At 54.2% G+C, this 26,283-nt stretch overlaps 1 protein-coding gene and 1 long non-coding RNA gene across 3 annotated transcripts in view; one reads left to right on the plus strand and one right to left on the minus strand.

Moving 5' to 3' along the window:
- Positions 1–23,571, plus strand: part of LOC135187685 (uncharacterized) — a 60,842-nt gene extending 37,271 nt beyond the window's left edge. Inside the window, exon 3 of one of the 2 annotated variants that reach the window (XR_010307409.1) lies at positions 22,500–23,571. This is a non-coding gene — a long non-coding RNA (uncharacterized LOC135187685). The remainder of the gene's footprint in view (positions 1–22,499) is intronic. The other variant, XR_010307411.1, reaches the window with a different exon arrangement.
- Positions 773–8,624, minus strand: KRR1 (KRR1 small subunit processome component homolog). The gene is made up of 10 exons (XM_064166301.1): positions 8,478–8,624; positions 7,246–7,421; positions 5,918–6,052; positions 5,478–5,603; positions 5,301–5,384; positions 4,673–4,729; positions 4,012–4,182; positions 3,809–3,886; positions 3,020–3,113; positions 773–1,388 (listed from the first exon to the last, which is right to left on the minus strand). The coding sequence occupies exons 1-10, from the start codon at positions 8,554–8,556 to the stop codon at positions 1,249–1,251; spliced, it is 1,140 nt and encodes a 379-aa protein (XP_064022371.1). The 5' UTR covers positions 8,557–8,624; the 3' UTR covers positions 773–1,248.
- Positions 23,572–26,283: the final 2,712 nt, after the last annotated feature.

The following is a 26,283-nucleotide window of genomic DNA, read 5'->3' on the forward strand; positions in this document are numbered from 1 at the left end:
GAAAAAGGGGACAGAGTCTCAAGCTGTGCCAGGGGAGGTCTACGCTGGATGTTAGGAGGAAGTTCCTGGCAGAGAGAGTAATTGGCACTGGAATGGGCTGCCCAGGGAGGTGGTGGAGTCACTGTGCCTGGAGGTGTTTAAAAGGAGGTTGGATGAGGCACTTAGTTAATTGGAAGGGTTAGGTGATAGGTTGGACTGGATGATCCTAGAGGTCTTTTCCAGCCTAGTTAATTCTGTGAGGCTGTGGTGCTGTGACAGGAAAGGAGCTTGCCCACTGCCATTACAGCCAGAAGGAAACAAAGCCAAAGGCAGCAGAGCTGTGCTGCGCCCTTGCTGTTCAGCGTCCTGATTCCCTGTGCAGCGCTGCTAAAAAATGACTCAGGGCACGTTTCCTGTGGCAACACAAACTTAATCACCATGGCTCAGACAAGCCTGCCAGTACCTGAAGGGGCTACAGGAAGGAAGCAGAGAGACTGTTGGCAAAGGGCTGCAGGGACAGGACGAGTGCAATGGATTCAAACCAGAGCAGAGCAGACTGAGATTGGGTGTTAGAAGATGTTCTGCACATTAGGCTGCTGGAACACTGGAACAGGTTGCCTAGGGAGGTGGTTTGGGCCTCATCCCTGCAGATATTGAAGGTGAGGCTGGACAGGGCTGTGGGCAACCTGATCTAGTGGAGGATGTCCCTGCTGAGTGCAGGGGAGGCTGGACTGGATGAACTTTGGAGGTGCCTTCCAACCCAACCCATTCTATGATTCTGTGAATTTAGGAATTTGAAAACAATGTATCAAAATAGTTTATTGACACCAAAGCACACAAAGCATCAGCGTTTAGAGGAACAGGAGCACAATGCAGCAGTAGATCCTGCCCTGTTGCTAGCTGAGGCTGTGTCTATCTGCCAGGCTTTCACAGCAGAATTGCCTTAAAATCCCATGGGGTTCTCTGGCCCTCGCGTCTCGACATCCTGTGTCACACTCCCAAATGCTTCTCTTCAGAAGCCTCTCCACGGGTGGGTGGATGTCATCCCAACACACTCTCTCACTCATTCAAACACCACCACACTGCATTTTCCTCACCAGCCTTGGAAATTCTGCTCAGCTGCTTTAGTCTACTAAGGAACCCATATTTATGAAAGAGAATGATCCTTCTGCCCAGTCTCTTCTTGCCCAGGTTACACTGACAGCAACGCGGCTCTAATCTTCCAAGTGTGACAATGTTCATTAAGGTAGGAGCACCACAGGAGCTGAGTTACTTCTTTTTCTTCTTCTTTTCATCTGCTGCCATTTTTAGCTTGACCTCTTCCACAGGAAGTGCTCCCAACTTCTTCTTCTTTGCATTTTTTACCTTTACCTTGATGGCTTCAACATCAATTTTCTTCTCAGTGGAGGCTACATCATAAAAAACAAAGAGACATCAGACATGGATCTCACTGCCTCTGAGCTTTAACAGTCTCCAAGAGGACTTCATGTATAGGACAGTGAACCGTCTCATGGCACTGATCAGGACTCATTTTGTGGTCACTAATAGTTTACAGCCCATTTCAAGCGTCCTTTATCTTGAAGCCAGCGTCATGCACAAGCAGAATGCCAACAAGTCACATCCTGCACAGCTGCATCTCAACACAGATGCCAAACGCTGCACCCAGGGAACCCATCCTCACTCACTGCTCAGCCCACAGGAGTGCTCCCCCAGAACTAACTCTCACACACTCCCAGGCCTCATGGCTGGTGATTCCAGCAGGTCAGCCCCCAGCCTGTGCTGACACATGGGGTATTGCTCCCCAGATGCAGAACCCAGGGCATGCTGTCTTTCTGAAGTTAACCAAGGTGGTAAGATGCCAAACATGCCTGTCCCATCCTCATACTCTCTCTTTGGCCATCCATTAATGGTTGCTGTCAGAAACAGGATGGAGAATGGTGGGCTGGGGGAACGTGATACAGATCTTTGCCCCCTACATGAAGACCTCTATAAAAACCTCCCACAGGGAGTGCCAGAGTGTCTAAGCTCAACACTTCATAGTGAGCAATATGAATAACCAACTCTTATGTTCATCTAGGTGATGGTTTGTTTTGTCTCTGTGCACATTCCTGAGGCAAGAGTTTGGATCTAACTCTCCTATCTCACACAGCTCATTCCTACACCTAACAGTAGGCACCAGCATCTTCTTTGGATCTCAGTTCTTCTCTGCACACAAATCAATGCTGTCAGTTACTTCTAGAGGACTGAAAGGTTTCAGGTCAAACACAGAGCAGCTAGAAAAGCACAGCCCTCCAGCCCCAGCAATGCCCCTCTGGCCCCAGCACAGCCCACAGCAGCACTGGAAATGTGCTGCTCTGGCAACAGTGAACTCCTCAGCTCAGAAGGAACTGTCTAATGTGCAGTGCCACAACAGGTAGGTGGCACAGCTAGGGCAAAACACACACAGCACCTCTGATACACAGAGCGAATATGCAACATCTGACGGATGAGCAAGCTGAAGACCTGTTTCTCTGGTGTGTAAGAGCCAAGGTGTTCCTCTGCACACAGTGTGGGCTTGCTCCAGCTCTCAGCAAAGCCACTTATCCTGCCTTGCCTCCACCTCTACTGGTGCTGTTCAGTGTTCAAGCAAGTACTGCTCTTGGCTTGCTTTCTGTGAGCTGCAAAGCTGTGGTTCTGGCAGCTTTGGCTGCAAGACCAACAGCCAAAGCATGGGCAGAAGCAGCAGCTGAGGCCACCCTCTGTCCCCATGGGGAAGGCCTTCTACAGAACATTGCCCAGCTATAGCCTGCATCATCTTCCTGCTGTCCCAGACAACTCCATGCACAGACCAAACAGGATCACAGGATATAGCTGGTGGGAAGAGAACTCAAAGAACATCCAGTCCAACCTTTAACCCACTGCTGCAGGGTCAGCACTAAACCATGTCCCTAACCTCTAGGTCCACAAACCAGAAGGATATTTCTGCATGACCCTTCAGATTTCCTACAGCTCTGCAAAACCACTCAGCAGGTTTTAGACCAGGACAAAACATAATGGTTACCTTTCTTTGTTTTCACAGCTGGCTTTTCCTTGGGTGGGATAAAAGCTTTATTTCGTTCTTCTTGCCTTTTCTTGACTGCATCTGCTTGCTTTGCCTGAAGTTGCCAACAAAAAGGTCAAGCATCAGTGGAGCAGGGCAAACAGGACAGAAAACCCAATGAATTCCAAGTCATAGAATCTCAGAATGGTTTAGGCTGGAAGGGACCTCAAAGCTCAGCACAGGTGCCCCCACAGGCAGGGACACCTCCCACTAGAACAGGTCACTCAAGGCCTCATCCAACCTGGCCTTGAACACCTCCAGGGAGGTTGTGGAGCACAGAATCACAGAATGGGATCAAAGATGAAGATCCCATTCAGTGCTTCTGTGCTCCACAGCCTCCCTGGGTGACCTGTGCCAGTGTCTCACCACCCTCACTGTAAAGAACTTCTTCCTAACATCCAGTTTCAGTCTCCTCTCTGCCACTTCAAACCCATTCCTCATTGTCCTGTCATTACCAGACCCTGTCAATAGTCCTTCCCCAGCCCTCCTGCAGCCTCCTCCAGATACTGCAAGGCTACTCCAAGGTCTCCTGGAAGCCTTCTCCTCTCCAGGCTGCAGAGCCCAAACTCTCTCAGCCTGTGCTCAGAGCAGAGCTGCTGCAGCCCTCTCAGCATCTTGGTGGCCTCCTCTGGGCTGGCTCCAACATTTCCATGTCCTGCTTGTGCTGGGGGCTGCAGAACTGCACCCAGGACTCAGGTGTGTCAGCAGTCAGAAGCTCTCTAGCCCAGCAGTGGGCCAGAACAAAGGTACCTTTATCTCCTCCATGCGCTTCCGCTTCCTCTGCCTCTCCTTCAGGAAGTACTCCCCACTGGCCAGCTCCTTATCGACCTGGGGGAGAGCAACAGCGTCAGACACCCACGGGCCAGTCGGACAGCACCAGCAACCAGAACCCCACAGCCTCCTGGCAGCAGGCAGAGCCAGACTCCTGCAGGCCCCAGGAAGGCCAAGCTGACCTGGCTGTCGGGCTGCGGCGGGGGGAAGGGAGTGTACTCCTTCTTGGCCTTCTTCTTCTTGGGCTCCTTGCGCTTCTTCAGGTTCTTCCGCTTGAACCTGGGCAGGAACCGCTCCCAGCTCTGGCACCGCAGCTCGGGGTCTTTGGACAATTCTCTTTTGATCATCAAAGTCTTCACAGAGATTGGAAGAACACAGTGTTACAGTAGTAGCCAAGAGCTCCACACCACAAGTTCTACTGCTTCTTGCAGTGCATGCACCACATCTGGGCCTGCAGCCCTCAGTTCAGTGAGAGCAGAGGGGCACAGGCAGCCTGAGCCTGCAGCCTTCAGTTCAGTGAGAGCAGAGGGGCACAATTAGCAACAGCAGAACCAGAAAGAGACACCTCCGAATGCACTGGAGAAGGTGCCTCGGTTCAAGGGAGCAGGTATCAAGCAGCCAGCCAGAGAGAGGAAAGTTTTTACAGCCTTTGCCTCTGATGTTCTCAGTGTTAACGCTACTGTGGCAATACAGCCTGGTGGAGTGAGGGAGGGCAGTCAGGCAGCTGGCTTTGTTTAAAAGCAGATGGCAGAGCTCTCAGAGAAACATAAAGGATTAGCATACAGCTCTCCTGAGAGAAAATCAATACCTCCTAAACACAGAGGCACAGTGGACCACACTGACCTTAATGTTATATATGGGATGTATGTTCTTCATCGTGTCCAGCACAACTTTTCTGACCTGTACCCAAGGAAAAAGAAGAGAAGCCTCAGCAGGTAGTTCCCGTTCTAGTTAACTGTACACCAGGGATGCTGTCTTGCTTCCTCTCCCTGCTGTGCTCCCTGGCATAGGCAGGCTTAACAGGCTAACATCCACAAGTAACTGGAGGCACAGCACTTCAGAAGTATCCCTAACAGTGTCCTGTGTCTGATATGCTCCAGAGTGCCCCTCATACTCAGTCTCTGTGTTGCCAGGGATTTTCAGGTGGCATGAGAAACCTGCTTTTGAGAAGCATTCTCCTCCTGCATGGCTACAAACACACGTTAGATGTTCTTTAAGGTTGCAGATCATCAGCTCCACAGGTCCAAGACTTGCTTCACTCTTACTTCCAAGATAGAAAGATCTCAGAGTATAAACAAAACATAGCAGTTAAGATGCTAAACTATGAAGATTCTCATCAGTGTGGCTTACTAACACACCGCTAGGACGGCACTGGGGTGCTCTTGTGGTTGCCAGGCGTCTGCTCTCATCTGCCCTGGAGCTGGGGACAGAAGTATGCTACACAAATGGTGGCTCACCTGCCTTCCCTTACCTCTTTTAGCCCACTGAAGGGTCCCAGAGCTGAAACAGTGTTGCCTTGCACCATGATGTAACAGTTTGTTAACAGCTCCAGGGCCTACACAAGAAAAGAAGGGGAAGAAGGGAAGTAAGTGCAAACTGGACACCCTTTGGGTCTGAAATGTCTGTTCACTGCACCGACTGGAAATACCTTCAGAGTAGACCCCTTTGGCCCAAGAAGTCGTCCTCTTCTTTTGATAAAAGTCTCTTTCTTCCTCACCAGAGAGCCTATTTTAATGATGTCACAGGCGACGTCATCTTGGAGGATACGAACTGCCTACAGAGAGACGCAGAGCAGGCAACGGCATCTGAGCACAGAAGTGTTGCACAGAAGAGTCAAGCCAACACTGCAGTTTATGCTGCCCTGGCTTTCAGATCATCTTTGATCACATTCAGTGATTCTGTGCTCCACAACCTCCCTGGGCAACCTGTGCCAGTGTCTCACCACCCTCACTGCAAACAACTTCTTCCTAACATCCAGTTTCAGTCTCCCCTCTGCCAGTTCAAACCCATTCCTCTTCATCCTGTCACTACAAGACCCTGTCCATAGTCCCTCCCCAGCCCTCCTGCAGTGCAGGATTTAGTACAGACCTGTTCAAATGGAACACTCCTTGCCAGAAGTTTTATCAAATCCCTGGCCCTGATGATTGCATAGGGGTCAAAAGTCTTCTTCGTAGTAGTGACAGTCATGCTTCCCTCAATCAGATCCAGCGCTGCGGTCACATACTGCAGCATTGGGAAAGAGAGACTCAATCAGGCTCTGAAAGGAGAGTTCATAGATCACAGCATGGTTTAGCTTGGAAGGGACCTCACAGCTCAGCCAGTCCCAAGCCCCTGCCATAGGCAGGGACACCTCCCACTAGAACAGGTTGACCAAGGACTCATCCAATCTGGCCTTGAACACCTCCAGGGAGGGAGCAGCCACAGCCTCCCTGGGCAACCTGTGCCAGTGTCTCACCACCCTCACTGCAAACTTCTTCCTAACATCCACTTTCAATCTCCCCTCTGACACTTCAAACCCATTACCCCTTGTCCTGCCATTACCAGACCTTGTCAATAGTCCCTCCCCAGCCCTCCTGCAGCCCCCTTCACATCCTGCAAGGCCACTCCAAGGTCTCCTCCAAGCCTTCTCCTCTCCAGGCTGCACAGCCCCAACTCTCTCAGCCTGTGCTCACAGCAGAGCTGCTGCAGCCCTCTCAGCATCTTGGTGGCCTCCTCTGCACTGGCTCCAACACTTCCATGTCCTGCTTGTGCTGGGGGCTGCAGAACTGCACCCAGGACTGCAGGTGGAGTCTGAGGAGAGCAGAGCCAAGGGGCAGAATCCCCTCCCTTGCCCTGTGCCCACACTGCTCTTGCTGCACCCAGCACAGGGTTGTGTCTGGGCTGCACTCACCCTACAGGCTCCTGTGGAGCTTTGCATCAGCCCAGACCCCCAGGGCCTGTTCCTCAGGGCTGCTCTCAGCCATTCCCCACCCAGCCTGCAGCTGTGCTTGGGCAGCAAGGAGAGAGAGCACACTACACACTGAATGCAGAACCATGCTCCACAGCTCCTTAATGACTTTCAGCTAAAGGAAATTCACAGACAGACACACAGAAAGAAGGCTGAACAGAGGTGTCACAAGGCCCAAAATGCAACCTCCCTCATCCTTCTGAACTCAGGCACAACACAGCTGTCACTGTCTGGAGCACCAGACACCAGCTGCTGCAGAGCTCTGCTGGCAGCACCTGTAAAGGGCTTCAACTCTGGCTCCACAGGCTGCAGTGGTTTTGGTGCAATACCAAGCAACACCAGTGCCAGCAGGACAGAACCAGGCAGAAATGCAGATCAGAAAGGCAGCCTGCACCCTCTGTGTCAGCTACAGAAGGAGCTGCACCTGCCAAAAGGCAAAGCAGAGCACATGGTTAGGAGGCATCCATACGTGTTCAGCCAAGGCCCTCTGGACCAGCGGCCAGCACTCCTTCAGGTATGCCTCTCGGTACTTGGGAAACAGAGTGGCAAAGCTGCTTTCCTCCAGCAGCCCTTTGGGATTATCTTCTCTGGTGAAGGGTGGCTCTTTCCATCCATCTGGCACAGTGAGAAGCTCAGACTCATCAACTGTTAGGGGCAACAAAAAAAGCAGCATTTATTTTCCTTCTTTCACCAGTGGCTGTTACATCTCTTCTGCATTGAACCACAGGCTCACAGGGTGTCAGGGCTTGGAAGGGACACACAGAGACCATCCACCCCAACCCCTGCCACAGCAGGACCACACAATCCAGCTCAGGGCACACAGGAACACATCCTGGAAAGGCTCCAGAGAAGGAGACTCCACAACCTCTCTGGGCAGCCTGTGCCAGGCTCTGGGACCCTTACACTCAAGAAGTTCCCCCTTGGGTTGAGCTGGAACCTCCTGTGCTGCAGCTTCCATCCATTGCTGCTTGTCCTATCCCAGGGAGCAGTGAGCAGAGCCTGTCCCCCCCTCCTGACCCCCAGCCCCCACTTAGGAATCCCCTCTCAGTCTTCTCTTCTCCAGACTAAGCAGCCCCAGGCCCTTCAGCCTCTCCTCACCAGGCAGTGCTCCAGTCCCCTCATCATCCTCACAGCCCTCCATTGGACCCTCTCCAGCAGATCCCTGTCCCTCTTCAACTGGGGAGCCCAAACCTGCAGGCAGTGCTCAAGCTGAGGTCTCCCCAGGGCAGAGTGGGGGGAGGAGAACCTCCCTGCATCTGCTGGACATACTCGGCTTGCAGCACCCTAGGACCCCACCGGTCTCCTGGCCAGCAGGGCACATTGCTGCCGCACGGCAGCGCTGCCAGGCACAGTCAGTGAAAGCAGCGGCAGTCTGGCGCCTCAGCCGTGCCCTTCCCGTCGCTCCCGAGCTCAGGGAGGTTACTGCTCTAGGCCACTAAAATCCCAAACGCCACAGGAGACGGAGCCCGCGGGACGCTGCCGCCAGAAGAGACGCGGGCAAGCGGCGAGCAGCTGCTGTGCTGCCGGGACGGGACCGGCGCTGCGCCCCTCGCACCGCACTGCCGCCTCGGCCCGCCCCGCGGCCACGACGCTAGCCCCAGGCTGTTCTAACCGGCGCCAGAGCCCCGCGGCCCGGGCGGGACCAGGGCACGGCTGGGGACTGCCGGCCCCGCGCAGACCCTTCCTTTCTCCCGCCCCCACCTGGCGTCGCTTTCTTTTTGTTCCTCTGTTTCTCTCTTGCCTTCGTCCTGGCCTCAGCGCCCGCGGGCAGCTCCGCCATGCCCTCCTGCGGGACCGGCCGGAAGCGGAACCGGGGCGCGGGGCACGCCGGGAGCGGCCGGAAGCGGAAGCGGGGCGCGGGGCACGCCGGGAGCGGCGGCGAGGGCTGCGGTGTGTGCCGAGCGGGGCCGGGGCGGCGGCGGGCGGCGGCTGCGCCCTCTGTGCCCTCTGTGCCCTCTGTGCTCAGGCTGTGCTCTGCCTGCCGTGAGAGGGAGCCGTGGCGGAGGAGGGCTGCTGTGACTCCCGGGCCGGGGCGGCGGTACCAGACCGGCAGGTGTTCAGCACAAAGAATGCGCTTTGAGCACTCTGCTGGGCACCGTGCAAAGCTAACGGAGTGCAGAGCTGGGAGAGAGCTTGAGCAGAAGCTCCGAAATCACTGACCCGGGGCCGCCTCGGCAGGTGCTCACCAGGCCTGCGCTCATGGACCCAAGCAGGGGGGAGAGACCTCCGAGCTCCTCCGGCCCAGCCTAGCACCCAGCCCTGCCCAGCCAACCAGACCATGGCACTAAGTGCCCCAGCCAGGCTTGGCTGCAACACCTCCAGGCACAGCCACTCCACCACCTCCCTGGGCAGCCCATTCCAATGCCAATCACTCTCTCTGACAACAACTTCCTCCTCACATCCAGCCTGAGCCTGCCCTGGCACAGCTTGAGGCTCTGTCCCCTTGTTCTGTTGCTGGCTGCCTGGCAGCAGAGCCCAACCCCACCTGGCTACAGCCTCACTTCAGGGAGCTGCAGACAGCAATGAGCTCTGCCCTGAGCCTCCTCTGCTGCAGGCTGCACACCCCCAGCTCCCTCAGCCTCTCCTCACAGGGCTCTGCTCCAGGCCCCTCCCCAGCCTTGCTGCCCTGCTCTGGACACCTTCCAGCACCTCAACATCTCTCTGGAATGGAGGAGCCCAGAGCTGGACACAGCACTCAAGGGGTGGACTGCGCAGTGCTGAGCACAGGGGCAGAAGAACCTCCCTTAACCAAAGCTGGTGGGACACAGGGTTGATGTGGTTCCCTGCCCATCCTTGGGGTCTGCATGCTCTCCCACCTGTGCCAGCACCAAAGGGGCAATGTGTTTTGTGACAGCAGATTTCCCTGGCAGCACACACTGGCTTCTCCCCAGTATGGGATGGAAAGATCCAGATGCAAAGGGCTCCTTTGAAGACCTCTGAGTAATACTGATCCCAGCCTAGCATTGCTGTTACCAGCCCCCCCGGCCCCAGCATCTGGCCGGGCTGCACACAAGACCTGTTCTGCACAAGAGTGAGCAGTGCTGTGCCAGCAGTGTCCATTCTGACTGCGATCCAGAACCAGAGCCTGCCTGCATTGCCTATAACTACCTGCAGGGAGGCTGTAGCCAGGTGGGGTTGGGCTCTGCTGACAGGCAACCAGCAACAGAAGAAGGGGACACAGCCTCAAGCTGTGCCAGGGCAGGCTCAGGCTGGATGTTAGGAGGAAGTTGTCAGAGAGAGTGATTGGCATTGGAATGGGCTGCCCGGGGAGGTGGAGTGGCCGTGGCTGGAGGTGTTGCAGCCAAGCCTGGCTGGGGCACTTAGTGCCATGGTCTGGTTGGTTGGGCAGGGCTGGGTGCTAGGTTGGACTGGATGAGCTTGGAGCTCTCTTCCCACCTGCTTGATTCTGTGATTCTAACAAGACCCCTACAGCTGTTGGAGCCACTGCTGGGCTGTGGGGGCTCTGGGTTGGCTCTGTGCATGTTGTGCAAGCTTTGCTTTGCTGTGAAAAGCCAAGGCAGTGAATGAGGCAGCACAAGGCTCACAGCCTCCCCTGCCCGTGCTCCGGGCGCTGGCAGCGGGGGCAGAGCGCTGCCGTTAGTGAGGCTGCCTCTTTGTCATGCAGCAAAGTAATGATTTCCCAGTCAGTAGATAGGACTCCTGCCACTTGGCACTTTCTTGCGTGCCATTTTCCAATCCAAACGAGCGAGTTGGGCTGTTGTGATAATTCAGGCAATCAGATGAGCTCATGCAGCTGGCATTCATTCACTAGAAATGCCAGCCGGGTCTCGCTCAGCCTCAGCCCTGGTGAATCCATGTGACGCCTTTATCTGGCTCTGCGCTGTAACAGCAAGTCTGGCAGCTCTGCAAGCCACGCTCCAGGGATTCATAAGCAGCTCCTGTTGGTGGCAGTAAGAGGGGCCACTAACTGCTCTGGGGCAGTCATTAATCTGCAGTCAGTGCTCAGCATCTGGATCATTTCTATGTAATTAAATAACCAATTCTGCCTTCTGATTCCCATAACTGGAGAATTCTGTTTCCAATTTACCTTGGCTGAGAGGGTTCTTATTTCTTTTCTTTTACAAGGCAGGAAACAGCCACCCCGGCAAGGGAGAGCTCTTTAATTGTTGGCTGTTTCATGAAAAGAAACCTTGCAAGGGATGAAAATGTAGTCCAAACTGGCCACCAAAACCTATTCACTTAGCTGGATGGAGAAAAAATGACCATAAATGTGTTGTCCTTTCTTTGTTAATACAGAGTCCTTTCTCTGCTGGAACAAAATGATGTCTTTGAGTGCCCCACCCGCGGCAGAACTAAACCAAACAGAAGCTCCCCTGCCCAGCCACCTCCAGACATGTCTCTTGTGATCCATCCCCCATCTGGCTGCCTTGACCTCTGTGCCCTCAGGCAGACTGGGATGTGTTTTTCATTTCTCTTTCCCCTCTCTCCCTCCCCTTTCTCTGGGCAGTGGTGTAAGTGATTTCTCTGGCCTTGTTTTGCCCTCACCTGTGCTGTTGAATCCAGCGCTCTGCTGAAGTGCTGACTGATGGAGGCAACATCACAAACTCAGCCAGGCAAGACGCACACGAGGGTGGCGCTTGCTGCTTTCTCGTGGAGATCTGGGGAAATGCCCAAGCAGGCAGAGTTCACCGTAGGGGAGAAGAGGTGAGTGGGAGCTGAAGACATTAATCCCAACAGAAAGGAAAGAGAGTTGGTCTGTCATCACAGATCATTGCTGACTCCACCCTCTCAAGCTGTCTGCTTGCCAGATAGCTAAATACACATCTTAGCAGAAGGTGATGATGAATAGCAACTCACCTTCATTGTTAGTGGGGTTGGAACCTGGGGCAGAACAGCAAAACATCTACTCCTGTGCCAGGACTGGGAATATAGGAGGAGGATTTTGCAAGAAACAGAGGAGTATCACTGGGCCAGTAATAAAACTCGCCGAGGTAGCTACCATGAAGGCGCTTGTGAAGTTACACATGAGAAGGTAGATCAGTTGCCATCATGGGTCCAGCTCAGCTCAAGGGTAGCCAAGCTTGGGAGAGCAAAGGTTTCCCTTTGAAAGGCAGCAGAGAGAGGAGCACATGCTGAACCCTAAGAGGAACAAGGAGCTGGAAGCCATAAACATCCAAAAGGGCTCACTGGAAAAGCCAAGCCAAGCAAAGGTGTTGTGTGGCAGAAGAAAGAAGCCAGAGTAAGAAGGGAGAATCAGTGGGTAACAAACCACCATAGTTTGGTGTGAGAAAAGCCCTCATTGCATTAACATTGCTGTTAACGTGGGGACAAGAAAGGGGCAAGAGCCAAGTGTGGAAGGAATGAAGGAATTCAGTATCGTTATGAAATGAAAGCAGCAGGTTTGGACCACAAGGTCTTTGGAGCAAGGGATGTGCCTAATCCTGCATGCATACAGCAACTGACAGAATGAGGCTTTTGTCTTGCCCGGAGCCTCTGGGAGCTGTCAGGGAGCAAACACCGTGGCACACTGCACCAGACCTCTGAGATAAACGCTGGGGAATGAAAAATGCGAGGGGGAAGGCAAGTGCTGGTCGGGGGCGGGGTGTGGGAATGCCTAAATCAGAGTATTGGTGCCAAGCTGCAGAGCGGGAGAGAGGGGAGCAGGGATCAGAAGGTGCTGGCTGCTGCCTGCTTCAGTGTCCCACGCAGCAATCACAGGTTCCCAAAGGCACGGCACGGACGGCTGGCAGAGACTGCCCCATCTGCCTCAGGATCCATCCTATGTCGGGCGTGCCCAATGCAGGCTATGCCTGCTAGGGCCGAGCTGCTCTCATGACCCCAGCTCCTCAAGGGAGGAGGTGTCCCTCATCAGCTCTGGATCGCTGTGCCAGGAGAGCAGCCCGTGGGAACTGAGTGTCTGGAAGCCCAGGCCTGCAGCAGCACCGTGGGGGCCTCTCTGCTAGAGCCTCTCCCAGCCCTTCTGCAGAGGTGCCGGTGGAGCTGCGTGGCAAGGGGCAGGTTCTGACCGGGTGCCATGCCAGGGCTCTGCCAGAGCAGCAGGACGGGGTCTGCTATGCTGCTCCCAGTAAAAGTGCCAGGAGCAGACCCTTTCCCAAAGGCATACAGCATTACCAGGCCGATCAAGGAAGTCTGGGGAGGGGGGAGGGGAAAGATGTTAAAATTGTTTTAAAGTCCTACCTGAGCTACCAGAGTTTGAGCACAGCTTTGCTTGAGAACCTGCCAACAGTGCTGCTGCTGCGCTCTGCTCTGAAACGCACACATGCAACACTCCCCTGCTCTGGTTTCCCCTTGCACTAGCATCCGGACATTGTTGTGCAGATTTCCTCTGCAGCAACGTGGCAGCAGAGCAAATAGCTCTGGCAGCGGAGTAAATCGCTCTGCTCGACGGGCAGGGGAATCCTGCTATATGCTCAGCAGCTCTCCGTGAGCATCGTTCCTATTGTGCCAACTGAAGGGACAGAAAACAAATTTTAATTAAAAATATTTATAGCCAGCATAATAGCAACTGCCAGATTCAGCACCCAGTGAATGCATTTTGCAGCTGGCACTAATTCTCTCTTCTCTTCCCCGAGGTTAGCCAGTATCAGCTGTTCCCTAAGCAGAGGACATCTCAGAAATACCCACATCAGACGCTGCAACTAGCTGAGAAGTTCTTCCTTTGACAGATTATAGGAAATCAAGATTGCTTTGCTGTGTTTTTCTGGGGCTTCATAATAGAAAGGTCATTTCGCAGTGATCTGAGTAGGCTGCATCATCAGTTTTATTCAACTCAATCCTCCAAACTGCTTCCCAGCAGATAAGAACACTTTAATTAGCCATATATCTCTTCTATCTGCAGCGGGAAGGGGGGCGGGGGGTTGGTTTCAGCCTGCCCTTTATTTCACTGGTAGAGTGGCATCATCACAAGGTGTCAGCAAAAGCACAGACAAATTAATGTTGAGAGCAGAGCTGCGAGCAGCCGACAGCACAGCTGCCCCTTGCCGGGCTCCGCGGGCGTGCTCGCCGCTGCTGCTGGCGCCGGCGCTCGGTGGGGCAAAGGCTGATAAGGCTTTCTTGGGCGAAGGGCACAACAGCTACCAGCTCGCTCACCTAGAGACATTCTCACGCTTCCTGTGCCAGGGAGCATGTGAGACCTCAGTTCTCGCCCTATTCAGATCCACGCACCAGTAAATGTGCTTTTGTGTGGCTGTAGGTGATGGGCAGCTGGCCCGAGGCACGGAAGGTGCTGTGGTTACCTTGTGCTGCAGCTGGAATGCATGCTCGAAGCAGACTGGCAGGCAGAGCATGTGGCACAGAGAAGCCCTGTTCCTGTCTAGATCCCTTCCTCTTACCTCTGTAGGAAATCCAGAGCTAGAACAGTGTCTCTGCCAGTTTTGGTACCATGGGATGTTTATCATAAGGTTGTGTGTACTGAAGAGGAGGCTCAGGGCAGACCTCATTGCTCTCTGCAGCTACCTGAAGGAAGGTTATAGCCAGGTGGGGTTGGGCTCTGCTGCCAGGCACCAAGGGACAGAACAAGAGGACACAGCCTCAAGCTGTGCCAGGGCAGGTTCAGGATGGATGTTTAGAAGTTCTTCCCAGAAAGAGTGACTGGCATTGGAATGGGCTGCCCAGGGAGGTGGTGGAGTCCCCATCCCTGGAGGTGTTTAAGAGGAGGCTGCATGAGGCACTTGGTGCCATGGGTTGGTTGATTAGAAGGGTTAGGTGCTAGGTTGGACTCAGTGATCCTAGAGGTCTTTTCCAACCTGCTTAATTCTGTGCTTCTGTATCTGACATGGAAGGAAGCACAGTGGAGCTGATGGGTGGCCAAGTAGCTGTTGCAAAAACCGTTTCAAATCAGCTGTCACAGACTGCGATTTGATCGATGGGATCTCGTTTGTGCCTGCCCCCGGGAGGAAGGAAGGAGCCCATCTGTTCCCCGCGCACTGCGCAGTGTCAGCCAAGCCGCTGGCAGCTCGGCAGAGCAGAGCGCTAGGAGAAGGGGGGAGCCTGGACACATGATGAGTCATTGAAGATTGCCCAAACGCCACATTAAAATGATGATTCTGGCCAGGGCGTTGTGCCAGGGCCTTCTGAGGGGCTCGGCTGGCAGGCTGGCAGGCGGAGCACGGCGGCGGGGGAACAGGGCTGCTTTCTGCCGCCGGCCGGGGCTGGCCGCGGCCGCTCGGCTGCGCGCTGCGGGAGAATGACTGCGCTTGTCCGGGCAGACAAGGGGCTCTATTGTCACACACCTCAGCAGGGTGGGAGATGTCAACCAAATAATTGGGTTTAGTTAGAATATGATGTCCAACTTGTGAATGAAGCGTTTTGGGTGTCCTGGAGAGGTTTTGTACTCAAACCGGCTGGAATCCCGTTGTCAGGAACAACCTCTTCCTTTCCCTTGCCTCCCTCCTCGTTGCTTTCAGGCAGACAGAGCTGGAAGTGACCGAGTCGCTCCAAGAACCCTATGCCTTTGAGCAGCACAGTCCAGTGGTGCTGGACATCTGACACTTGCTCACCGAGAGAGACCCAGGCAAGCATTCCATCGCCAGGATGAGTGTTTAATACGTGAATGGAGAGCGAGAGAACATAGCTGTGGCCATTTCAAAGGGCTGTCATGCGAGGAGACACCAAGTCTGAGGAGGTTTGAAAAGCTGCAGGGCACTTTGGGAATGCCTCAAATGAACTCACACTTGTAAAATTTGGCTCCCCAATTCCAGAGAGATGTTGAGGTGCTGGAAGGTGTCCAGAGCAGGGCAGCAAGGCTGGGGAGGAGCCTGGAGCAGAGCCCTGTGAGGAGAGGCTGAGGGAGCTGGGGGTGTGCAGCCTGCAGCAGAGGAGGCTCAGGGCAGAGCTCATTGCTGTCTGCAGCTGCCTGCAGGGAGGCTGTAGCCAGGTGGGGTTGGGCTCTGCTGCCAGGCATCTTGTGTTTCTAACATATGTAACAGAGCTGCTCAACAATTTCAATGTCCAGCTTCAAGGAGAGGGGAAGCTCATCTGTGAGATGTGTTCACATGCGAATGCGTTTCAAGTCACATTTGACCTGCTCATTAACCAAGTGAAGGAGGAAAACTTCTGCCATCTCCCCACAACTCAAAACCTGTCAGCAGAAAAAACAGCAGTTGCATTCCCACACAAAACAGGTATGGATGTACTAAAAATGTTCCAAAGGGAGTTTCAAATTAGCTTTAAAGAGCTTGGTCTCCATGAACAGGACACACAGCTTTTCCAGAACCCACTTTCTGTTGATACTGAAACTGTTGATCCCTTTTACCCAGTGGAATTGGCCCAGCTGCAGACTTGTGACTCGCTGAAAGATGCATCCAGATCGAGCAGCCTTACTAATTTCTATGCACCTCTCCCCTCAGAGACATAGCATAATCTCAGGAACCATGCACTCAGAACTGCAGCCATCCTTGGCAGCAGCCCTGTCTGTGAGCAGACTCTTTCCCAAGTGAAATGTCTGGCATCTGCAGTCAGATGCAGACTGATGAACACTTGCACCGCTTGCTACGACTGGCAGTGACAACTATGGAACCCAGCATTGACCAAAAGCAAGGCCCACCGTTCACATTGCAATATTGTTTGGGTTTGTTGATGACAGTTGTTCTTTGTTGTAAATACTGCATTCTTTTTCCTGCTTTTTGTGCACTACTGCAAATAAAATCTGTGCAGCGTGCAGAGGAATTCCTTCATTTGTCCCCAGACAGTGTCTGAGGGGCAGTGAACCGGCCCCTGTTGGGAAGTTTGAGGACCCCTGCTTTGAAGCAAGATGGTGATGTGCTGGGTGAGCAGGACAGGCAGGAGGTCACTGGTAGAGAGCTGCATGCTGGCTGTTCCCGTGCTGGGTGAAGCTATGGAGCAGCCTGATGTGAGACACAGTGGTAAGAAGTTGCACATGGAGTCACTCAGAGAAAACGGACGCTGTGGAGCATATCTTTTACTTTTCCAGTTTACAGGTTCAGCTGATAAAAGACAACTGTGGGCACACAGCAGGCTCCTAACCCATCCACACTGCAGCTGAGCTAGATGGGTGTTCTCTCAAGATACCCCACCAGCACTATAAACCTCCCTCACTACCTAGCGCAGGACACAGCCAATGGCTCAAACCCCAGTGACTAACCAGGAGGGGCTGCTCAGAAATCCACAGCCAGACTGCAATTCAAGCAGTCCAGATTCGAGGCAGTGTCTTTGCTGAGCACCTTAAAGCAATTGCAAGAACAGTGAAAAGCCAACGTGTGGGAGATGCCCAGGGTACAGAGGAAGTGCACAACGACAGCCACACAGTGTGAGCTCAAAGTGACCTCAGGCATCTGGAGAGGAGTAGCAGCAGGCACCACTCTAGCTTTAGTCTAGCACAAGCTACTCAGTGCAGTGTGTAGAGGCTCAAACAGAAGGCAATGATCTGTACCCTGCAGGCACTGCACTACGACTCAGGGTCCTTTCCTGACTCCAGACCAGTGACTCTCCCAGTTCTCTCCCACATCACTCTGCACACCAAGGCTTGAGCTGTGGCAACCACTGAAAGAGTGGGAAATAGCCCTAGAGATGGCTGGGTTTGAGCATGGCTTCCTATTGAGGGCCTGAGGCCATTTTCAGACCAGGAGAACAGGAACAGAGGGAGGCTGCAAGAGAGACAAGAGGAGCCGATAGCACTGTCAGGGCTGTGGGCAGGCAGCACTCTCACTGGCACCGAAGGGCACTGCCCACCTCACGGGTCGGATGACCTCATGTTCAGCGTGTCAGGCTGAGACATCCTCTCTGCCTAAGTGGCCTCAAAGCCTTTTACTGCAGCTTTGGGCTGTGTGCTGCTCATGTTATCACATTCAAGAGCAGGAACTGTGGTCCTGCCAAAAGCAGATAAGGGCTAGAAAGAAAGCAAAGGGCAGCAGCAGACAGCACTGGCAAGCAGAGTGCTTGCTTGTGCCCTGCCACCCCCGGGAATGGGCAGCAAGGGAGGCATAGAGGGAACAGGCAGCACGCTCCCAGCTGAGCTGCTGTGGGGGCACAGCACTGGAACCGGCACCGCAGGCTGCCTCATCACCAAGGACACAAAAAGAGGGAAAGGCAGACAGTGCTGCAAAGAAGATTGGTCTTCAAATCAGAGAAGTCAGTCACACTTGGCAAAAGGAGCCCCACAGGCATCTAATCGCCAGGCTGTATCTGGGTGGTGGCCAAAAGATAACAGGAGCTGAATAGCTAAACAGTAACTGCATCACTGGCAGAGGGTGCTTAAAGGTACGGAATGTCTGACAGCAAAGAGCAAGTGGGAAAGGGATAAGGATGGGAGGTTGTTCCTTTAGATGAATCAGTGCTTAGAATGGAGTGAAGGATGGACAGAGCACCTGGAGCACTGGGTGCAGTTCTGGAGCACTGGGTGCAGTTCTGCAGCCCCCAGCACAAGCAGCACATGGAAGTGTTGGAGCCAGTGCAGAGGAGGCCACCAAGATGCTGAGAGGGCTGCAGCAGCTCTGCTCTGAGCACAGGCTGAGAGAGTTGGGGCTGTGCAGCCTGGAGAGGAGAAGGCTTGGAGGAGAGCTTGGAGTGGCCTTGCAGGATGTGAAGGGGGCTGCAGGAGGGCTGGGGAGGGACTATTGACAAGGTTTGGGAGTAGCAGGAGGAGGAGAAGGAATGGGTTTGAAGTGACAGAGGGGAGGTTGAAAGTGGCTGTTAGGAAGAAGTTGTTTGCAGTGAGGGTGGTGAGACACTGGCACAGGTTGCCCAGGGAGGTTGTGGGGCACAGAATGTGATCAAGGATAACATTCTATCACAGATAGAATCATAGAAAGCACCTCAAAGCTCAGCCAGTTCCAACCCCCTGCCACAGGGACAGCTCCCATGAGAACAGGGCACTCAAGGCCTTATCCACCCTGGTCCTGAACATCTCCAGGGAGGTTGTGGAGCACAGAAGCACAGAAGGAGATCAAAGATGAAGGTCCTGCAGTGTTTGCTGGCTTATTTTGTTCTTTCAGCTCTTCTTTTTGGTTCATTGTTTGTGATGAAGCAGAGTGTGAATAAAGCTGCAAACCTATCCTGACTGTAAGGAAAAAGGGATCTAAATCCATGTGAGTTTATCACAGAATGTTAGGGGCTGGAAGGGACCTGACAGATCATCCAGTCCAACCCTGCTGCCTGAGCAGGGTCACCTATGCCAGATCACACTGGAGAGCCACACCTGCCCCTGCCCCTGCCCCTGCCCCTGCCCAGCCCACATTTCCCCCCAAACCCACAGCACCTGGGTGCTGCTGGAGTCTCCTCCCAGCCCAGGTGTCACCACTTTGCCCTCCCTGCCCACTCCCCTTTATAAGGGCCCCAGGAGAGGCAAGCCCCAAGCTTGCCCACTTGGGCAGAGGATCCTCCTCGGATCATCACCGGTGAGTGCCCCTGGGGTGCACTGGGTGAGTGGTGGAGGGGATCAAAGGCCGGGGGGCCTGCTGGCCCCCCGGTTTGCTAGGGTAGGTACTTGATATCTCTCTGACATTTCACAGGGGTTTGGTTTGTTTCTGCTGTGCAAGAGACAGAGCTTAGCCCTGTTCCTGAGCAGGTGCTTAGCCCTTCCCTTTGTCATGGCTCCAGGAAGGCAGCAGCCCCAAGCTTGCCCAACTGGGCAGAGGATCCTCCTCCTGCCAGCACAGCTGAGTGCCCCTGGAGTGCACTGGGTGAGTGGGGGAGGGGCTGAAAGGCTGGGGGCCTGCTGGCCCCCCGGTTAGGCAGGGTAGAGAACTGATGCTCACTGTCACATCACCCATGGGTGCTGGCTGAAACTCTTTGCTTGGAATGAGCTCCTCTGTGTAGTAGTCATAGAATGGGTTAGGTTGGAAGGGAGCTCAAAGCTCAGCCAGTTCCAACCCCACTACAGCCAGGGACACCTCCCACTAGAACAGGTCACTCAAGGTCTCATCCGACCTGGTCCTGAGCACCTCCAGGGCTCTATTTAAACAGTAAATCCTGTTTAATAGTACTTCTTATCTCTCCCTGGCAGCTGTCACAGTGCTGTGTGCCTCCACTGCCTCTGAGCTGGAGGCCATGCAGTGCAGGTCCTGACCCAGTGTGCCTGGGGAGCAGAGGACAGGACTCGGCAGGGACCACAGGCAGGATGCCGAAGGAGGAGGGCTCAGGTATTTGGCTTGTGGAGGGAGGCAGCAGCTTTCCCAGTTGTGCTGCCTCTGGGGCTGGGTACTTCTGGAGGGGGAGGGAGGTGCTTCAGGGCAGTTAGCACCCCCTGCTGCGAGGCACTCGGGCACTTCAGGGGTTGCTGGCAGCACCCAGGGCTACCACCATGCACTGAGAAGCCTGAACTGTCATGCCAGAAGACACGAGTCCCTGTGCTTGCGAGATCCAGGGCAGCCTCACAGCTTTACTGCTGAGGAGTCGTGTTGCACTGCCTTGTCCTCCTTTGGTTTTGGCGTTTGTAGCCTCCCTCCTGCAGGGGACCTCAGGGTGTAACTGCTGTAGCTGTGCGAGGGACTGGGTAAGGCACCTGCCTTAGCAGCGTTTTGTTCTGCCCGTCCTCTGCTTTGAGCTGTAACCACAGCTACCAGCAGGAGCTAGATCTTCACTCCGTGGGAGAGGATGTTTATCCTCCCAGAAAACACATGAGCTGAGCCTCTGCATTTTGTTCCTCTGGCTGACAGCTTTCATTTCTGCTTAAAATCAATGGCAGCAGAAGTGATCTGCCTCCTTGTACGCTTCGCATCCAGAGAGAGGAGTCAAACAACAGCCTATGAAGAGATGCCAGCCTCAGTTTCAGTGTACATGCATCGCCCTTCTCTTTCGAGGAGGACCTGTAGATGCCCTTTTCTTCTAGAGCCATCAGTTGGCTTTACTGCTGTGTGCACTTAACCTTCCCCCAAGCACCATCTGCAGAGCCTTAGTGCTCTGCAGGCACCATCAGTCTGTCAGGCACAAGCCCATGGCCTTTTGCTGAAAGCTGTGCTTTGTTGCTCTTGGTGGGCAGGTCCCAGCAGCCTGGGCACTTCATCCTGAGCTGCACAACATAGCTCACATCCAGCCTGGGAGAGACGTGCAGCAGGAATCAGAACGCTTTGGCCTGCTGCCCCTGTGCCACCACCTTGTTCTTCACAACACCAGTGAGATAGCCATGAGCATGAATCCCTCAAAACCCATCAAAGGTCCCAGGGGTTTCTGAATGGGAGAGGCTGTCCTGTGCTGCTGGGCTCAGATCAGTGAGAAGCTGGCAGGGAACTCCACTGCAGCACCATAAATGCTGCCATCTGCTACCACTGAGCTCCTGAAGGACACAATCAGCTCTGTGCCAACCTGAGAGGCTTGGGCAGCTCCTTCCTCCCCACGAGGGCAGTAGGCAGAGCGGGCACACAGTGCTGTTGATAAGGCTTTGCTGCCATGGAGCTGCCCTGAGGAAAGAAGCTCAGGGGTGCTGGGGCTGTTGCAGGTCATTGCTGTGTGGAAAGCCTCCATGAGCCTTCCAGCACCATGGGTGGTTGGTGCTTGCCAGCCCCACAGCAGCTCCACAGATCAGTGCCTATGTGGCACCTGGGCTCTCCTCCTCTGACTGGGGAGACCCAATGCCAGCACAGTGGGAAGCCCTTCCCTATGCAGCTCAGCCTAAGCTTGAGGCTCATTCTGGAGACTGTTGTGGGCAAGGGAGCTGCTTGCCTTCTGCCTAGAGTCCCTGGGAGCACTGAGGTAGCTTCGGTGCACAGGCCATGTGTTCTGGGGCAGCTAGGGGTGTAGAATCATAGAATCAACCAGGTTGGAAGAGGCATCCAAGCTCATCCAGTCCAACCTAGCACCCAGCCCTATCCAATCAACCAGATCCAGGCTTTGCTTCAACACCTCCAAGGATGGGGAGTCCACCACCTCTCTGGGCAGCCTAACATCCAGCCTATACCTCCCCTGGCACAACACCTCTGGGGTTGTGTAGGGTCCTGTAGATGCCACTCCTCCTCCATAAGCACCTCACCTGTGTTCCCTCTGGCAAGGGATGAGGGCTGCCTGCTCTGGCCATGGGAGCAAAAAGCTTCCCACATCACCTGGGTGCTGCCTGCTCAGCTCAGGCATTCACACTGCCTCTGCAGGCTCAGCCATGCTGCGTGTGCGATTATGCCCAAGGTCTTAAACGTGGGGGCACTCCAAAAGATGCCAAGCCACTGCTCTTTGCTGTGTAGGGAAATGCCTGGAGGCTAATGGCAGAAACACAGAGGAAGCAGCCACCCAGGAAAGCAGTCTGCTCAAAGACTGCCCTGGTGCTTGCTGCAGAGCACCACTGGTGTGCGCGGGTGCAGAGAGGAGGGCGCAGCTCCGTAGCGGCTCATTCTGTCGGTGTGCCTTGCACCCAGACAGTGCCTTTCCGGGCTGAAGGGCTGGCTGGGCACTGCTGGCTGCGTGTGCAGCGCTGCTGGAGGCAGGACTTGTGGGCTCACCTTGGAAAATCTGGCCCCTGGGGGAGATGCTGATTTCTCTCATTTTAGCTAGTCCTCTCCGATGCCCTTCTCCTAGCTGCGTGCTGGCTTGCAGCTGTCCCCCAGGAACACAGGAGGAGCTGCTGACTGTACCACTGGGGAGCTGCAGGAGTGAGCATCTGTGCTTAATTGTGGGCAGCAAACTGCTGGTCCCACAAGCAAGGACAAGCACTCAGACAAACCTCCCAGAAGAGTTAATTGTGTGGAATTGATTTTGACTTTGGAATCTCACAAGAGTTCTATTTTGAACTACCGGGGAGGGGGGAAACCTTTTCTGCTTGTGACAAAACATTTGTGTCCTTTCTGCCCTCTCCCATAGTTCACTTCATGCTGATGGAAACCAGTGCAGGCACTGTGGTTCTGAGGAGCCTTTAGCTGAACTGTTTCTCATCCAACAGGAGCTGCATCAGTAAGAGAAGAAGACTAATCAGACAAGCTGGAAAAACAAGCAGTTCACATTGTGAAAGCAATTCATTGGCCACTCAGGCCTCAACACACTATTGGCAGTGCCTGGAAACCAGATACCTCGACTAGGCAATTGCTGATGTGGTGCTGTGGTCCCGTAGTCGTTTACCAGGGCCTCAGGTCAGTGTGCTTGGTCAGAGCTATTAACTCAGCTCATTCACTCGTGCAGTAGCTCTCTGTATGAAGGGATTTGCAGTGCTTTGCCTGGCTGCCTGGCTGGGGGCAGTGCAGCTCACAGTCCCAGCGTCAGCTACAGATGCTGTAGGCTACTGGGCAGGCAGTGATGCTGTAGCCAAGGGGGTTTGCTGTTGCACACAGGTCAAGAGGATGACTCGGGTCAGGTGAAGAGGAATGGGCAGTAGCTGAAGCCCTCCTGGCCCTGCAGGAGCTCCCTGGGTGGCTAAGGGTGGGAGTAAGCACAGAGAATATGCAGGAGGTGATGGGAGGAGAGCTGCCTGCAGTCCATGGTACTGGCAGAGATGTGGCTGAGTCAGGAGGGCTGCAGAGGGCACATGTCAGATGCATCCTGGCATGGGCAGTGGTGGCAGGTGTTGTGTAAAGGGTTACCCCTCCCCCGGGGGTGGTCTAACCTGCCCCTAGGTGTAGTGGTTAGCCCACCCCACTTCCTATCTAGACCCTCTACACAAACAGAGGAACTTCCTGTTTCTCTCTCTCTTTGCCCTCCCTGCCTGCCTGATAGTGCCACCCTTGTTCCTGCTGCTCCTGTTTTTGCCAGGTGCCCACCTCACCACACGGTGGGATGACAGCCCCTTCCTGAATCTGCCCCCACTGCCATCCACCTGGTGGGGTGTGTGTGTATATATATATATATATATGTATCTTATTTTCCCTTCCCTATACCTTTTTGTAACTCCCCTACCTTAAATAGCTTTTACTTATTATTAAAGTTTGTCTTTGAACTTCAACTTGGAAGCAAGACTCTTCTTTGGGTGTTTTACCACTTTTCATTCTCCACATGGAATTCCTTTCTTTCCAAAGGTGGGGAGAGGGGAGGGCATCCTGTGATTGGGTTGTTCTGCTAGGTTTTGAGTCTCTGGGAAGCTTAAATCAGACCAATGCATTAGCATGGTGGTTCCCCCTCTCACAGCAGCCAGTGATGAGGACAGAGCCCACCCCTTGGCGTTCCTGGCAGCAGGGGGTAGCCACAGCGGCTTGTATCCTAGGCAGCTAAGTGTGCACGCAGCAGCAGGGAAGACAAACGTCCCAGCGGCTGCCAGCTCAAGCTCACTCAATGTCTCTTGTCCGGGTTCTCTAAGTTTCTTAGGACACTCTATCTCTTAACTTTGGTAGCAGATAGCAAGTCTGGATCCCAAGCTATAAAAATCCCCCAGAAAGGACTGACTTGGATAATTTCCCTAACCTGGTTTCTCTGTCCTTTCCTTTCTGTGCACATCCAGACACAGAGGAGGGGGCAGATTTTTGACTCACAAAATTACTATATGGATGCAAAAGTGGCTGAAAGCCAAACGCTCACCTCAGCCTGGCCATGCCTGGGCTTCTGATCCTGAGTGGTCCTGGTGTGGGTTAGAGCATGACAGGTTAATGCAGGTGAGGAAGGGACCTCAGCATGGGGGCACAGTACCCCAGCCTCCCACTCAGCACAGCACCAGCCCATTTGCCATCTGGCTTTGCCTTTCTCTTCTGCTCTCTCACAGCTAACCCTGAGGAGCAGATTGTCTCACAGCAGACACAGCCAGGTCCTTGCAGCAGCATATCCACATTGGTGCCAGTGCTCTCTTCCCTGGGCAGTAGAAAGGCATGCAGGGGGCAAGGGCTGCCCTCAGCCACTGCCTCGAGTGCTTCACAGCAAGCGTGGCCTGCAACTGCTTTGCAAAACCCCTGCAGTTTTCAGCACTGGGGGTAATACATGCTGAGATGGTGACTACTGCTGCATTAAATGCACTGGCTGTGGTACAATCTACTGTCCTTACTGGCTCACTTGGGATCTGGAGGCATTGGCATACAGAGTGCTGCAGAGCTCTGTACACAGGTTCCATAAGGCTGCCACAGAGGTCGGCAGGGGGACCAAGAGATCAGACAAGCAGAGGGGAAGCAAAAGCCAGCCCTTTATTTGGAGGTGGGGCTGGCAGAGGGCTTGGTGATGCAGAGGGTTTGGGGCTGGCAGAGGGCTTGGTGATGCACCAGGAATGATGAAGTGTAGCTGCAGGGAGCTGCTGCATTATGCAGGCAGGGTAGGAGTCAGCAGCCAGCCATGATTTTCTGATTCACCAACTGATGTTAATTAGTGGCTTGGGAGCACACCAAGCAATTCCCGTTGGCCTTCCTCCCTTGAAAGGCTGAGGTTGTCTCTCTCCCCTTAGCTATAGGAAAAAATAATCTCAGCAGAGCTCTGCACTTTAAACCTGGAAACTGACCGCCCCCATAGAGCAGAGCCCTCCCTGCAGCGGGGGGCTCCTCCCACAGGAGAACCCTCCAGAGGGCAGGAGGCGAACCTGACAAGGCACACAAAGGATAGCTGGGGTGAAATTTTCCTCTCTTCTGGAGGTCAGCTTTGTGTGATCCCAGCACTGCCTGTGACAAGAGAAGTGACATCTCCGCGGCTGCTGCAGCTCCCTGCCGGCCAGCACAGCCGTGCTGGGCAGTGGCGTTTCAAGTGGATGCCTTCAAAATCTCTTTGTTTCTTCTGGGCAAAGGAGCGAGGCAACCCCAGCCAAGCAGCAACTGGGCAAGCCCAGCACTGCTCCCACGCACCCTTTTCTCTCCGGGGTCCTGCCACCTTTGTGCCTGCCACGTCTGCACCCTCACCAGGACCAGCACTGCTTGCAGCACAGCCCTCAGCGTCAGGCTTCTGGGGGAACTCCAGCATCTGCCGAGCAAACAGAGCCACTGGACTTGTGTTTTCCTGGGATCCTTTTCTTACTACAATGTCCAGATTCTCCTGTCAATAATCTGTGTTGATAAGGAAGCAATTTCCCCAAATCCTCTGTAAATGTGAGTCCTCGGGGGAGCATATTCAGACAAGGTGTAAATAGCTTCCTTTACATCATTTGGTCTGGACAGAACAACTGCCACGGAGATCTCATCTGCCCTCCAGGGCATCCTCACAGGGCATTCATACTCGTCTCTAACTGGATCTTATTAAAAGACCTTTTTTTTTGCTTCAACCATTACTGGATAGATTAATGTTGGTCCTGGTGCATTACCTCAGCCTCCTGCAACCTGAGTGCAAAGGTGAGGCACAGCCACGCTTCTGACTTCTGTGCTTTCCACAGATGCCACCCTCCTAGTAACAGCACAGCCACATCTTAACAGGCACAGCCTGCCCTTGGTTCTCACACTGCCACACGGGTCTGTGAAGCACCGAGGTGCCCAGCCACAGCCTGCCCTTGGTTCTCACACTGCCACACGGGTCTGTGAAGCACCGAGGTGCCCAGCCACAGCCTGCCCTTGGTTCTCACACTGCCACACGGGTCTGTGAAGCACCGAGGTGCCCAGCCACAGCCTGCCCTTGGTTCTCACACTGCCACACGGGTCTGTGAAGCACCGAGGTGCATTCAGCACTTTCCATGATTTACAGGGGATGTGTTAGTGTAGTCCTGGCGAGGTAATTGCTGCTTTCTCATGGATCCATCTAACTCCAATTGAAACATTATCAA

The sequence above is a fragment of the Pogoniulus pusillus genome, chromosome 27 (assembly GCF_015220805.1).
Source record: "Pogoniulus pusillus isolate bPogPus1 chromosome 27, bPogPus1.pri, whole genome shotgun sequence".
In the NCBI taxonomy this organism is placed as follows: domain Eukaryota; kingdom Metazoa; phylum Chordata; class Aves; order Piciformes; family Lybiidae; genus Pogoniulus; species Pogoniulus pusillus.

What these genes read in the sequence shown, in the direction of transcription:
- KRR1 (XM_064166301.1), bottom strand. Translation starts at nt 8,556, where the DNA reads ATGGCGGAGCTGCCCGCGGGCGCTGAGGCCAGGACGAAGGCAAGAGAG. An exon ending in CCTTCAGTGGGCTAAAAGAG is followed by an intron (nt 4,730 to 5,300) that starts GTAAGGGAAGGC and finishes CCTTGGGTACAG; the next exon opens with GTCAGAAAAGTTGTGCTGGA. An exon ending in AGCTGTGAAAACAAAGAAAG is followed by an intron (nt 1,389 to 3,019) that starts GTAACCATTATG and finishes TTTATGATGTAG; the next exon opens with CCTCCACTGAGAAGAAAATT.